Raw genomic sequence first — 15,454 nt, 5'->3', positions numbered from 1 at the left:
TATTACTTTTCAATAAACTATTAACCCTACTATCTTTGTTTTACAATTTTTTAATACTCCAATTACCCCACTTACCTCTTATTTTATTTAAGTCAATTAAATTGCCTAAAACTATGTGCCGGTCAAACTGTAACACTTAAAAAAACACGGAGGGAGTATTAAAGTTGCTTGATAATTACTTGGTTTGGCATTATAATATCGTTACAATTAGGGTCTCAAATTAACAAAATCAACATTTGTTATGAGTTTAAGGGTATTTGATGCAAGTTTTTACAAACTTTTAAATTGGGATGTCAATGGGACGGGGCGGGGCGGATGTTGGCCTTTCCATCCCCATCCCCACGGCAGGTCTAATATTCCTCCCCATCCCCCGCCCCACCCCCCACTTGGATATCCATCCCCACCTAATCCCCACCAAATGCCCGCCTAATCCCCACCCAAGACCCACGTAATCTCCGTCTCTCAAATACACAATCCTACAGAATTAATACGGATTATAATATTAAAAAAAAACATTTTTAATATTACACACATTTTTGTTTATAATATAAATGTAGTACAAAGTTTATAATTAATATTTTATTTCACATAATTATTTTATAAAATAGTATAAAATTATATAGATGTGGGTATGAGGTGGGGATGGGGCGGGTATGAAGTGGGGCTGGTGGGGTGGGGCGGGTATAACTTAAAATCCACCCCCGCCCCATCACCCATGGCGGGTATGATTTTTATCCCCATCCCGCCCCACCACCCGCCAAACCGAGACCCATCCCCGCAACACGGGTCTCCCTAACATCCCTACTCTTAAAGGTATACAGAAATTTTAAAAATTTTCAAGGGTGTATGGTTCATCCTTTAAAACCTCAAAGGGAAATGACTAAAGTGTAATGACTTAAGTGTTACAAATGTAGGCCGTCAAAGTTAAGATGATTTACAAAAGTATGGTTACTTTAAAACTTATTTTCACTTTTGCGTCGGAATGAAACTTAATTACGGAACTACTGTCCACGTAGGCTCAGATAAGTATATTTTTATTTTAGCGGTTTTACCCTTTATAAATTGTTATTCCATATCTTTACTTGGAGTACAAAAGACAAACCGCTACCTCAAGTAGCGGTTTTAGACTATAACCGCTACTTTAAGTAGCGGTTTGTCTCTAAAAAAAAAAAATCCAAATGTTTTACCGAGCCTACGTGGACTGTATTTTCGTAAATAAATTTCATTCCAACACAAAATCGGAAATAAGTTTTTTAAAAGCCATAATTTTGTAAATCGCCCTCAAAGTTAAAGGTGGAAGAGACATTGACTTATTTCATTTAGTTGCTCCCTCATTCTCTCCCTCACTCTGGTTCACCAACACCCCCAAAATCATCAACATTTCCGCCGGCGGCGTCTTATTGTTGCCGGAAAATGGTGAAATATGACTTCCGATTCCTCAATTTCTTCAAATTCCGACTCAAATATGACCTCCGATTCTTCAAATTCGTCAAATTCCGACCTCGAATACTATGAATTTCACAATTTCTTGTCAAATTCAAAGGCTAGCTGACAATTTCTGGAGACAATCCTGCATTATGTCTCTTTCTCCTTGCTTCCTTGATCCTTGGGTAATTTCTCTCTCCTCTTACCTTACCTGCATTTAGTACGAGTAATTATTTTTCCAAATTTGGAAATCTGATTGCAAATTGTAGGAATTAAAAGACCAATTAGAAAATTGAATATGATAAACACCCTACAACCGCTACTGGTGTACGCTGTCAGCGATTTTACCCAATTTTACCATTTCATAAACAAGCTAGGCTTATTAAGATCATGGATCAAAAACTATAAAAAGTGAATAGACAATCAAGAGAAAATCAAAGTTTATCTTGTTGATAAATGATTGTTGTTTATCAAATGGTAAAATCGTAACTAAATACATTATTTTTTGTACTTGAGATAGGGGTTTTGCCCCAAAATCGCTACGAGTACTTTGCTATTTCCCGACATTTCATAGTAAACTTGAGCTCCTTCAACAATCAAAGTTATGTTCATAGTAAAACCATTTTTAACCTTAAATAATGAATTATGTTCATCAAGGAAATAAACTTGAGCTCCTTCAACAATCAAAATAATGAATGTACAATTAAAGTATTATACATAACACAGCAGTTGGTCTACCACTTGCGTTTATAACTTGAGTTCCTTCATTAATGAATTATATATTTGATTTACCACTTGCGTTTATATTGGGGTGTGCACATGAGTCATGATTCTAATTAGGAGTCTTAAACTAATCACAAGGAGTCAAACTATACAGTAGTCCGTACATTTTTATACTTCATTATTCCTATAATTTGAATCAATCAATGATTATTTTCAACACCTTCTGCTTTTTATACTTAATTATTCCTATTATTTGAATCAATCTATGACAATTTTCAACACCGTCTACCTTTTTTTATTTAATTACTGGTGAGATCTGAGTATACAATATTTGAATTACATTATAGGCTCCATCACATTTGTCTGCTTAAACCCATTTCAACTGTTATCTTCCATACCAAACAAGTACTCTTTCATTGTCTGAGCTCTATTCTGAAACCAAAAAAATGGATCTTGGAACCGTGTTGTCCGTTGCTCAAACTCTGCTAGCTGCTCTTCAATGTTCGGAGCTCAAAGAGTTGACCTCCTTGTTTGGCGTTGGGTTTAAATCCCAACTTGAAGAACTCCAAGAGACTGTCTCCACTGTCAAGGCTGTGCTCCAAGATGCTGAGAACAAGCAGGACCAGCTTTCTTATGAAGCAAAACTTTGGATTCAGAAGCTCAAGGATGCTGTTTATGATGCTGACGATTTGTTCGATGAGTTCGTCACTCTTGTTAAGCAAAAGCAGCTCATCAAGGGTCAGAAATTCTCCAAAAATGTGAGTCTCTTCTTTTCTCGTTACAATCCTATTAAGATAGCTCACTCTATGTCCCAAGAGGTTAAGAAAATTCGGAAGAAGTTAGATGCAATTGCCAAAAATCACTCTCAGTTTGGCTTTAGTATTGATCCTCAGCCTATCAGGAGGATGAAAGAGCAGACATGTTCTTACATCTATGAGGGTAGTATCATTGGGAGAGAGGATGACGTGGAGAAACTTGTAGGTCATCTGTTGAATTGTTCTGCTGTTCAACAAGATGTTTCTTTTCTCTCTATAGTGGGTATTGGAGGATTGGGGAAAACTGCTCTCGCCCAACTGGTGTATAATGATCTGAGGGTCACAAGTGCATTCCCATTGAGGTTGTGGACTTGTGTTTCTGATCACGATCAAGTACAGTTGGATGTAGAAGGGATTCTTCATAAGATTTTGAATTCAGTTGGTGAAAAGCATGAAGGATCCAGCAAGGAATGGTTGCAAAGAAAACTTCGAGAAAAATTAACAAGCTGCAAATTCTTGCTCGTCTTAGATGATGTATGGACTGAGAATCGCAATCACTGGCTTAAGCTTGTAGAGTTCTTATTGGGAGGTCAGAGGGGAAGTTGGGTAGTGGTAACAACACGGTCGCACAAGACGGCCCAAATTGTAGGAGGTGGTCTTACACATGAACTCCAAGGGTTGTCAAAGGAAAATTCATGGTCCTTGTTTAAGAAAATAGCATTTGGGTCAGAACAATTAAGCCCCCACGACGATTTGTTGAAGATTGGTGGACAGATTGTTGAAGGATGTGCCAGTGTCCCTCTTGCAATAAGAGTGGCAGGTAGTCTTCTGTATGGTCAAGACAAGAGTAGATGGATATCATTTCAGAAGATTGGGTTATTCAACTTTAGCGAATGCCAAAAAGACATCATGCCTGTACTCATGTTTAGTTATCATCAACTTGAATTGCCACTCAAAAGTTGTTTCACTTACTGTGCATTGTTCCCGAAAGACACTGTCATAGAGAAGGAGTTGTTGATAAGCCTTTGGTTGGCACAGGGTTACGTCGTTCCATTAGATGATGGTCAAAGCTTGGAAGATGCTGCTGAGGAATATTTTACAATTCTAATGCGGAGATGCTTTTTTCAAGATGTAGAGCATGATGAATATGATGATATCATTTCATGTAAGATACACGACCTAATGCATGATATTGCTCAAAATGTAGCAGGGAAGGAAATTTGCTATAAAAATTCTGTAACAAACAACATGGATAAAGAAGTCCGGCATATTTCCCATGAACGAAGTAAATCCTTGCAATGTTCTTTTTCTAAGACCGACATTCGTTCCTTTCTGGATGTTGGTGCACGGTATGATCGTGGTTTGATTGACCGATCTTCCTTGAAGGCATTAGTAGTAAATTGGATGTGTCTGAGGGTGTTAGATTTGAGTAAGTCAGGTATAAAAAGTTTGCCACGCTCAATAGGTGAATTGTTGCATTTAAGATATTTGGATCTCTCAGACAATCGTGAGCTGGATGTGCTTCCACAATCAATAACCAAGTTATATAATTTACAGACATTGAAATTATGTGAGTGCGGACAATTGAAAGAGTTGCCAAAAGATTTGATGAAGTTGGTTAACTTGAGGATATTAGAGATAAATGAGTGTGATAGCCTGACTAATATGCCAAAGGGCTTGAGTAAAATGACTTGCCTTCGTGTGCTGAGTATGTTTGCATTGGATGGATCAAAGACAAGTCAGAAGCAATGGTTTGATCAGCTGGGGGAGCTAAAAAGACTTAACTTCCTGAAAGGTGAGCTTTCTGTCAAAATAAGATTATTTGAAATAGTCAGCAGAGATGTTAAGGAAGATATAGATAGGAAAGGATCATATTTGAGGGATAAGGAACATCTCAAACTTATTAGAATACACTTTGATGGTATGGGGATTGATGAAGAAGCAAGTAGATTAATGGAAGAGCTGCAACCACATCCAAATCTCAAGGGATTAGTGTTGAGTAGTTGTGTTGGCATGAGAATGCCGAGTTGGGCTAGAAAAAATAAGTTGGTGGCCTCTCTCCCTAATCTGCGTCGTTTGGAATTTTACGATTGCGGGATGGAGAACTTGACATGCCTTGGAAATCTGCGTCATTTGGAATTTCTTGAAATTTTCAGCTGTTCGAATTTGAAGTTCATTTTAGAAAAGAGTGCATTAGCAGGTGGTAGTGGTCCAAATGGATTATTTCCCTGCCTGACAGAGCTGGTTATGGAGGACCTTCTGGTGTTGCAAGGATGGACAGAGATTAACAGCAGCTTCAGGATGGCTCCAATACCATTTCCTCAATTGCAGTGTTTGAGGATATCTTATTGCCCAAACTTTAGATCGATTCTGCTATCTCCCAACTTGGTAGAAATACATATCGATACCTTCAATAAAAGACTCCAAATAATTGTGCATATTACAAAATTGGGGGATGGAAAGGCGGATGCAAGTGGCAGTAGTACTGGTTCTAGTACTCCCTTATCTTCATCCTCTTCTTCAAATGACATTTCCAAATTCAGGAAAGTTAGGCTAGATGATGTTCTGTGGCTTAATTCGTTTCCCAGAGAAGTAATTCAGTGCTTTGATAACCTGTTTATAGACTGTGCTGAGTTGGAGAGTTTGAAAGAAGCTGAGAATGTGTTCAGTAACTGCTCCTCTTCCCTGCGATCCTTGGAATTCCATCGTTGCTGCAAATTGAGGAGTGTTATTTATGGAGGATTGGAACATCTCACTGCCTTGGAGACTTTATCAATCTCTAGATGCCCTTATGTAGATTTATGGGGAGAAGAAGAGGGAATGAATACTATTGGCACGCCATGGCCATCCTTTCCTCACTCCCTCTGTAAATTGACATTGCAAAATCTCCCAAAGCTTGTGGTTCTTCCAAATTGGATACAATCTTTGGCATCCCTCCATACCCTCCAAATTTTTGATTGCCCGGGATTGGAATCTATGCCGGATTGGATGCCTAAACTGACTTCCCTCAGGAAACTTGGACTCTATCAGTGTTCAGAACGCCTCAAGGAAAGATGCCAACAACCCACTGGGGAAGACTGGCCTCACATTCAACACATCTCTTCCATTGAAATATTGAATTGCGTTAATGCTGTGAATAGGTAACTTATTGTCCTTCAAAACCTACAAACACCTCTCCCATTAGATTGGATTGATTACTTGAATTTAATTTCATGTATACTTTTTCTTTTCTTTATTTTTTTTTTTTTTTTGAAAGAATGAATTTCATGTATACTAACTAATAGTATAATAGTACAAATTTCAGACTTGAAGTGATCATGGTCTTTGTCAATGTAATCATTTACACATTGCGATTTGTAAATAGTTGATAGAGTTGGATGTATTTTTATTATGCCTAACTTTTGGTTAAGTATCTTATTTTAATTTAAATAGGTAACAGCAGAAAAGTATAATAGGCAGACTTAGAAGTTACGTTGGTGTATTAAGTTATTAGTTTAGCCAAAAAAATTGAGTTGAATAAACTGATCAGCTGAATGGAAAAATATCAACATTGTTCCAGTGAGTTGCAAAGGGCGTTAAAAAATGATACAATATGTTGTTTTGAAGGTAATGTTAGGCGATTGAAGGTAATGTTCCTAGGCAGTAGAGTGTGGTGCTTGAGAGGGGAGCTGCTCGAGAAAGAGATCAGATGGTGCAAACTGGGAAAGAAAAGGGATGGAGTTGCAGAGGTGCCATGATTTTTATGACCGATGTGGCGAACTCGAATCTCTCACAATTTGAAAATTTTGGAATCAGCGACAAAATATAAGCTCCATTGCAAAATACACTTTTTTTTTCTTTTATAAATGTATAGGAAGTATATATTTACCCGAATTGACCCGACCCTCTCTTACCTGACCCAAACCTAACCCGTTTACCCGAATTGACAGCTCTAGATATAAGTTGAACTAGTAGGCTACTGCTATGTTCTTAAGGATGCTCTCTGGCCTTCGTCTGTTTGTTGTTATTTACCTTTTTGTTTGCACTTTTTGGTTCAATGGCCTAGCCAAATTTTAATATATTTCCCTTTTCCGCGTTAAAGAAGAAGTAAGTGTTGGTTTTTATTTTTGGAAAGCAAGATTTAAGAGTCTTATTGAGAAGGCCCAGAAGTCTTCACGAGTCAATCTATATTCTATAATGCATCTTTTTTAAAACAAAAAAAAAATACTGGTTCTAATATTGTTCAAGTATTGTATAGCTAAATCTTATGTCTATCTTGGACACATGGATGTAGGTTGTATAAACTTCTTCTGACTTAAGATTAAGGTTAAAATAATCGTGATTCGAGCATAATTTAATAAGGAAAGAGCATTTCTATCCACCAAAAATCCAAAATACATCTAAAAGCAAAAAATGGTAGCGGCACGTAGGGGAGTTGCACATGATTAAGTAGTAGGGGAGTTGCACCTGATTAAGTAGTGCTGCTTCTTGGGCGGGCGTGTCATGGGGAGGCTATTGCCAGGCTGTGGATACCAAGGTTTAACCACAAATCCACAATCCAGGTGTGGAGTATGTTGTAGCAAGTTACTTTTGGTGCTTTATAATCGTCACTATGTCACAAGTCACAACTCACAAGCTGAGAAATCAAAAGTGGCCATCACTAGTCATTACAAGTTGAGCAGACCAATATTGCTCCACATCTCTCTAACCTTAGCAGAGAGCTTCATCTTTCCCAAAGTTCATTCGATCAAACAAGATAAAAGAAAATTATTGCATACTAGATGTGTGCAAGATGGTCTCACCAAAGAAATGCTTACAAAGAAACACACTAAAAAAAAAATATGTAAAAAAAAAAAGGCAATCATTGATTATTGTATCAAAATTTAAAGGGTATCAAATATCCAAGAAGATCAAACTTGAAGTGTATCACTATCAGTATGTATGGTATTAAAAAATGCAACAGAAAACTATCACTCTTGAGTTCAACAACGGAGTTAAATGTGCACTCCCAATTCGCTTACTTTTTCTCTCATACAAAAAGAGAAGGAAAAAAAAAAATAGCTAATAATTTTGTTATAAGCTGGGAACCACAGAATTATAATGCTCACCCAGACCAAACGCATGCTTGTGGTAAGATAGCTTGATACAAGAGCTCAATGAAGTAGAAGAACCATCAGTCTTGTACTCCTTGCCCATTTCAACATCAGGGAAGGACCCTGAATATATAATTATATGTTTCTTCAAGCAATGTGTCAAGGCACCAAGCTCCAGTTGCCCACCCCAAGCTGCTGTTGTTTCCACCTCACGACAGTAGTTTTCAAATCTCTGCACCATAGAATCATCTGACTCTCCTTCAACCTCATTCTCTGATATGAAAAAGGGGAGAAATTCAGAGACATGATCACGCATATAAGAAGCGACCATTTCTCGAAGCTGCTGGAAATTGTAAGGTGAAGAACCTCCTGACAAGTGAGCTAGCTGATCCTCCACAGCACGATAAAGGCAGTGGCCATCAGGTTTAATATCATTGATGGTCAACCCAAGTGGGTCTAGCTTCTTCTCCAATAACCCATCTTCAATCACTCTATCACTAGTGATGTTGCTTTGTTCCTCTTTTATTCTTTGTTCCCTTGCAGCTTCTTGCTGAGCTCTTTTCTCACGTCTCTTAACACTTTTACTAGGCTTGTGATTATCAGCATTACTGGCCACAGATACTCCAGCAATTGCTTTGACAAGTGTGTCAAGGTTTCCTTTGTCATTTCCATTGCCAACTGTGCTACTATTATAGCCCAGCAAAGAAAGTTCTTGTGCATGTTTATCTCTGAGATTTGCAGATAGTTTGGCTACCTCTTCCTCAACTTGCTTTTTCTTTGCTTTCTGTTCAGCTTTGCTACCTTTAGCTGCAGCCTTTTTCATCTCAACCTCTTTGTTCTGTAGCTGGGAAATTTCTTTCCTGTAATTTATAGAGGGTATTTGAAAAAATGTCAGTGAGATAACATTCTCTGATCCACAGGTTTGTATGCCCCAAAAGAAGGTAAACTAAATCTATTCACAATGATAAAAAATAATTAAGGTTCAAAAAAGTATGCCTGCTTTCTATTATTAAGAACAATACCCTTTCCTATATTTCTTACACATGCCCCCACTACCCACACTCTTCATACTCAGTGTATATATATAGTAATTATAATCATCATAAAAAAGGATGGAGCTAGTATTATTATAAGTATCAAATACAATTAAGGAAATGCTCAATTTGTTCCTTAAGGAAAATTTCCACTTTGTTAAACTATATTTTGTATATTTTCACTATGGTAACCTAAGATACTATAAATCAGTGACACTAACCCTCTACAAAAATTTATAAACTTAAAAATGTTATTAAGGTTTTCTTTTAGAAAGGCAAAATTGGCCTCAACGACACCAACTATAGCATGGGTGCATAAAGAAGCACAACTTCAAACAGGTCACTTTGGACCACAAACTATGCACCACACTACCCTGGTGGTTGTAGGGAGTCACATATAGTGTTGTCTATGTCACAACTTGCATCCCCTTCAAGTTGTACAGCTCTTTACACCCAAGTCATAGTTGGTGTCTTTGAGGCCATACTTTTCTTTCAAAAATAATAATTTTGATAAGCCAATGAATGAAAAGGTTAACACTTATATAACCTGTTATTCCCTATTCTCCTTTCATGATCCAACTTACAAGATTCCAAATAAGATCTTGCATAACAAGTCACTATTTAACAGATATTTTAATAGTATTTGCATCAGGCCAACAGATTTATCATATTTACAATCTGAGGTGACTGAAGTGAAACTAATTCTACAATCTGCAGTACTCAGTGGTTAACGAAGTGAAACTGTTTTGAATGATACAAAAACAGGTCACTAAAGTGAAAATTTTGGCATAACTCAAAGTGCCAAAATGGAAAATTACCAAAATTCAAACATTTTTATGATAGAATTAAAAGATAATGAACAGCTGTTTCAAAAACAGACTAGAAAAGGCTATTTGAAAATAGCCACCAAAGACTTTATAACATTCATCAGTGACCCTACTGATTCAAAGAGCTCAGTGATTTATAAACCCTAATTAGAGTGCTATGAAATATTCGATTCCTTTTTAATTTATAAAGATTTTTTTAAAATTAAATTTAATTACATAAATAGGAAAAACACTACGATATACAAAATGACATATTCACATACTTGCATTATCTTGGATAGATCACATATAGAGTAAGTAGAACTAATATGTGATATTTATTCATTGTAGACGAATATTTTTTCAAAAGCCATCACTTCTATTTTTAATGATGACAAAATACGAAGCTACTATCCCTTCTTCAAATTGAGGAATGCCAATAACTACCATGTCAAATAAATCAAAGAGAATAGACGGGCACATACTCCCAACAAACCAAATTTGATTATCTGAAAGGGGCAGCAAAATGTAGAAAAGACTAAAAAAAATAATACTCTAGAATTGCCGAGGGAACATGGTTCTACTTTCCATAATAGAACTAGAGAATAACATAGGATATCCAACAACAAATAGCTTTTCCAATGGGCCAATGACTTTGGAAGAGAGAAAATTTACACTTAAACTTGCTCAATTCTAATAGACCAGGAATCGCTATTACAAAATATTGCTCAAAGCAATTCCTGTGGTAGTCAGAATATTGCTCAAAGCAATTCCTGTGGTAGTCAGAATATTGCTCAAAGCAATCGCTATGGTAGTCATATTGATAACAAAACCTGAGCATAAGACTCCAGCCACATATTCTCTAAATAAATTATTCTACACTATGCTCACCATAAGTCCACAAAACACAAATTGTAAGATTTACAGAGTATAGTATCTTAGGCCCAGTCACCCACATTTGTAAACCAAACTATCAGCATAATGATCAATCCCAAAAAATAAAAAAGTACTAATTCACCCAATATTTACAATCTAGGAAAGCATTACTGGACAGATCTATATCTTGCAAATGTAATAAAAAAAAGTAGGCATTTAAAGAATAGGCTTTGTACATCAGATAGCTTTCAAAAGCATAACTCAAGAAAACATAAATGCTCCAGACACTTCAGTTACAGTGCTCTCAAACATGACTACCTTGATTCAAAGAAAGATTGAAAAGTTTTTAAAGCTTCACTCATCAGGCAAGGTTTGGATTGGTGTAGCTCCTTCCAAAGGTAAATTCCACATTGGTCTGTATTAATTAAATAATCCTCACACCCAAGGGACTCTACTATCCAATCATTCAGGATAGTGGGGATTGAAATATGGTCCACCAATCCACGGTATGAGGTAAAATAATGGACTAGTTTACTAAAACAATTTAGTGAATACTTTTCTGTACCAATTATCATAACAGAATATAAAAGGTTTTAATACTTCCATAATGTAGAAAAAACCCCTTATGATATAAGGATTATGATAAGATCATAAGGACAAGGCAACTGAAGAGTTACACAGGACATAATCCCAGCGAAATGATCTACTGCGTAAAATGGAGGCTTGTCACTAAAAGAGCATCCAAAGAAAATAATAAAAAAGCATACAATAAGCTTTTTGCCTCAATCATACACGAAGTATGTAACCCCAGTGAAATGATCTACTGCATAAATGGTGGTTTGTCACTAAAACAGCATCTATTTAAATAACTAAATATATAGCACATAAGAAAGTAACATACTATCTATTGCTTAAATTGTTAATGGGATAAAGAAAATTTACCTGTGCCTTGAAAGCATTTCATCACGGGTTTCTTGTTTCTCCACAGGTACATTATCAAGGTTTTCTTGAGCTTCAGCCACCTCTATCTCATGGCTAACCTCCATCTTTTGACCTGTGCAACAGAATGATTATTTTACCCAAGGTCTATGTCCCAAAACTTAAGACATAGAAAGACTGGAAGACAAGTATGAATAACTGATAAAAACTTAGATGAGTAATGATTGAAGTAAATCACTACTAAATCAGTTATCTCATTCAAAAATGGAGCTAAAGAGGTATAGTTCATGCATACAACTTGGTTAATCTATGAATGTTCCTTTTATAATCAATCATCATACCTATAGTACATTGTGATATTCATGTAAAAAATTTGCTTCAGCTTCTAATTAAAAAATAAAACCAATAGAAGTAGATGGTTATATAAACAGGTATAGGGCCGAGCCGAGTTGAACCAAGCTCGGCGAGTAAGCTAGCACTTAAACTTAATCGAACTTGTATTCCCAAGCATTAATTCGTGCTAAAAAAAAGACCAACCTATCATTCTTTAATCAAAACTACAATTTTACGAGTACTAGTTCAACAAAAATAGATTTATACAATCAAGAAAAAATTAATTGAGATTAATCTGCTCTTAATCTGAACCAGGTAACATCCTCTTCTTAATCACCTTAAGAACCCTTTTGAATTAAATAATAACTTAACTATTAACATCACTAATACTCCAAAAGAAGTGAATGTGCTTCAAAAACATATAGAAAAAAAAAAAGATTAAAACTTTCTTATAACAATAATCTAACCATGTACCCATAAGAATACTATTAGTAAAAATTAAAAACTAATCATAAATTTGCAAGATAATTCTAAATTCCATAAACTAATAATGACACAAAAAAATAGAAAACATATCATATAATCTTTAATCATCAAATTTGAATAGTGTTACACAACATATCATATCCCTGAGCCTGCAACAATTAGCAATCAAATTTGACTATATCATCAAATTAGGCTTAAAAATCATGTTAAATTCTTCTTGCTTAAGAATATGAAGAGCAAAGTCTAGCAACAACTCGCTAATCATAATGTTTCATAATTACAGTAATTGTAAGTAAAAGCTCAATAATCCACCTAAGAAGAACCCTAAATTGATAATTAAATTAACGATATACACTAGATAGTATAATTGATATTCAATGTTTATAAATTAGAAAAAAAAATATAAAAAAAAAAAATATTTTACCTTGGAAGTAATTTCAGTGGAGGAGAGAAAGCTCAGAGGCGGCTTCAATGGAGAATTCAGAGTACGCTTCCTTCTATGGAGGAGAAAGAGAGGGAGGGTTGCAACGACGCAGCGGAAACGTGATAAAGCTCCAAAGGGTGAAAAAAAAATTATTCTAGGTTCGCATTTTAGGTTCCGGGTAATCGGTATTGGAACCGGGAGGAAGTCCTAATATATCACGGTTAGACACAAGCAAACGTGTGCGTTCATAAAAATGTCAATGTGCCACATGTATCTCATTCTTACACCAGCATAATGCCATATTATCGTTCAATATGCCATGTGTACCTCTTGCATATTTTTGTTTCGTGTCATGGTTAACCAAAAATGCATACAATAAGGTTTGAACACAAGACTTTATTGAATGAAAACCAACTTATTACCATCCAAGCTATAAGCTTATGTTGTTCTCTCTATGCACATAAATATATAAATACATATTAGATATAAAAACAAAAATCATTCAAAACTTCTTATTATTGTTATTGTAATACGAGTATTATAATTTCTGACAATAAAAATTCTTGCAAGCTCTTTGATTATAAATATGATAATAATACTCAGAGTAACGCCCGAGCCGAACACTGGTTAAGATATTTTAAGGGGGCGTTCGGTGTAGTAATTTTAGATGTAGGAAACGGATTCAATCAATCATTTCCAATTTTAGTTGTTTGGTATGTGTTAAAAGTAACAAATACTCCCTCCGTTTTTAAATACTTGCTCCACTTTCTTTTTTCGGCCGTTTTTAAATATTTGCTTCATTTTCTTTTTTGAAAAACTTTTACAATATTTAATTCATTTCTCACACTTAGTGGACCCAACATAATACTCTCTCTCCTCCTATTCAATTATTCATCCACAACTTTTGATTCGGGTCGGGTATGGGTCGGGTCGGGTTGATTCTGGTTTTGGGTCAATTTCAGGTCACTGGTTTCGGGTCGATTTTGGGTCATGGGTCGGGTTATTCGGGTCGGGTCATCGGGTCTGGGTCAAGATTGCCAGGTCTACTATTCATCCACAACTTTTGCTTTTTACAATTTTTTATTCTCTCAACTACCCCACTGCCTCCATATTTTATTACTTTCTCCAAAATCTCTTAAAACTCCGCACATGGTATAATGGAACAAGTATTTAAAAACGGAGGGAGTAGTCTTTTATAATGGTAACAAAATCCCCTAATTTGTTACCCTTGAAAAACTAGTGGAAACAAAATACGTTTTCTTACTCAGTCACATTCTACTCAAATTGTTTCCATTCCACTAGAATACCAAACATATACTAAAGGTAACGTTTATCATTACCCTATCCCCTACTTTTTGAATCATTTTCGTTTTATTTACAATATTTATACCAAACACCCCCTAAGAGTACTACTAAGACACTGTTCACTTCATCTTACAAAAAAATAATATTAAATAAAAATAATTTTAGTTCAGTAAAAATAATTTTAGTTTAGTAAAATTAATTTCAGTTTAGTAAAAATAAGTTCAATTTAGTAAAATTTAGTTATCTTAAAGAAGAATTATAATAGAAAATCATTAAAACATAATTTCAGTTCAGCAAAAAATATTTCAGTTCAGTAAATTAATTTAAATTCAGTAAAAATAATTAAAATTCAGCAAACATAATTTTGTTTCAGTAAAAATCGTTTCAGTTCAACAAAATTAAGCTAAATTGAACGAGGCTTAAGAGGTACTCCCTCTGTTTTTTTATTCTATGCATCAGTTTGACCGGCACATTTGCCGAGACACTACTTTGACCATTAATATTTTAAATTGTGTATTAGTAAAAATTGTAACAAAATTATATTATGAAACTAGACATTATGACAAATCTAATGATAAATTATATAATAATATTTATTTATTTATTAGAGGTGAAAAAATTAAGTCAACATGGTATGTGAATAATGCAATTGTCAAAGTGATGCATATAAAAAAAAAACGGAGGGAGTAATAAAGTACTACAGAACATTACTATACATATGCTTCCCATAGTATAAACGACACTCTTCGGGTTTGTTCAGTTTACCTAATTTTTGCTTATTTGATCTGGTCTTATTTGATTTGATTGTCTAATATAAGTAGTAAGATAATCAAACTTTGACCTTAAGTGTACGATAATCTATAAAATAAATAAATATATCTTATTGATATGTAATTTTCATAATTTTTTTATTACGAAATTAAAGATTTTCTGTAACACCCTAGAAATTCCTTTCCTTTAAATACCCAGATTACTCTTTTAAAATACGATTTAAGAATATCTAAGACATTACCGCCACCGTGAAAACGGCTAAGGCAATTATCAAAGATACACAGCGGAAGACTTAGAATCAAAATCCGTTCAAAACAAGTCAACTTAAAGACAACCAAACGTAAGTAAAGTTTAAAACCAAAACAAACGAAGTCAAATAAAATCAAACTACAACTTGGAACCATTAAAGGCCCTTCTCAAAACCAATTAAAATACAAAAACCTTTGCGTTAGTCTCATAAGCATAACATAATATAATATTTGAAAGCAATAAACCACATCTCAAC

At 35.0% G+C, this 15,454-nt stretch overlaps 2 protein-coding genes across 2 annotated transcripts; one reads left to right on the top strand and one right to left on the bottom strand.

The window, feature by feature from the left end:
• The first annotated feature begins 1,352 nt into the window (after positions 1-1,352).
• On the top strand, positions 1,353-6,260 carry LOC145608522 (putative disease resistance protein RGA1). Its single transcript, XM_081664137.1, has one exon. It carries the CDS (start codon positions 2,595-2,597, stop codon positions 6,045-6,047), a length of 3,453 nt encoding a protein of 1,150 aa, XP_081520263.1. The 5' UTR covers positions 1,353-2,594; the 3' UTR covers positions 6,048-6,260.
• Positions 6,261-7,724: 1,464 nt separating this feature from the next.
• LOC145608151 (OVARIAN TUMOR DOMAIN-containing deubiquitinating enzyme 5-like) lies at positions 7,725-13,062 on the bottom strand. The gene is made up of 3 exons (XM_081663762.1): positions 12,874-13,062; positions 11,634-11,745; positions 7,725-8,835 (listed from the first exon to the last, which is right to left on the bottom strand). The coding sequence occupies exons 2-3, from the start codon at positions 11,735-11,737 to the stop codon at positions 7,956-7,958; spliced, it is 984 nt and encodes a 327-aa protein (XP_081519888.1). The 5' UTR covers positions 11,738-11,745; positions 12,874-13,062; the 3' UTR covers positions 7,725-7,955.
• Between the last annotated feature and the right edge of the window lie 2,392 nt (positions 13,063-15,454).

Source organism: Chenopodium album, chromosome 23 (genome assembly GCF_948465745.1).
Source record: "Chenopodium album chromosome 23, dcCheAlbu1.1, whole genome shotgun sequence".
NCBI lineage: Eukaryota > Viridiplantae > Streptophyta > Magnoliopsida > Caryophyllales > Amaranthaceae > Chenopodium > Chenopodium album.
The sequence above is the reverse complement of the archived record's forward strand: the minus strand, read 5'-3'. Positions and strand labels throughout refer to the sequence as shown.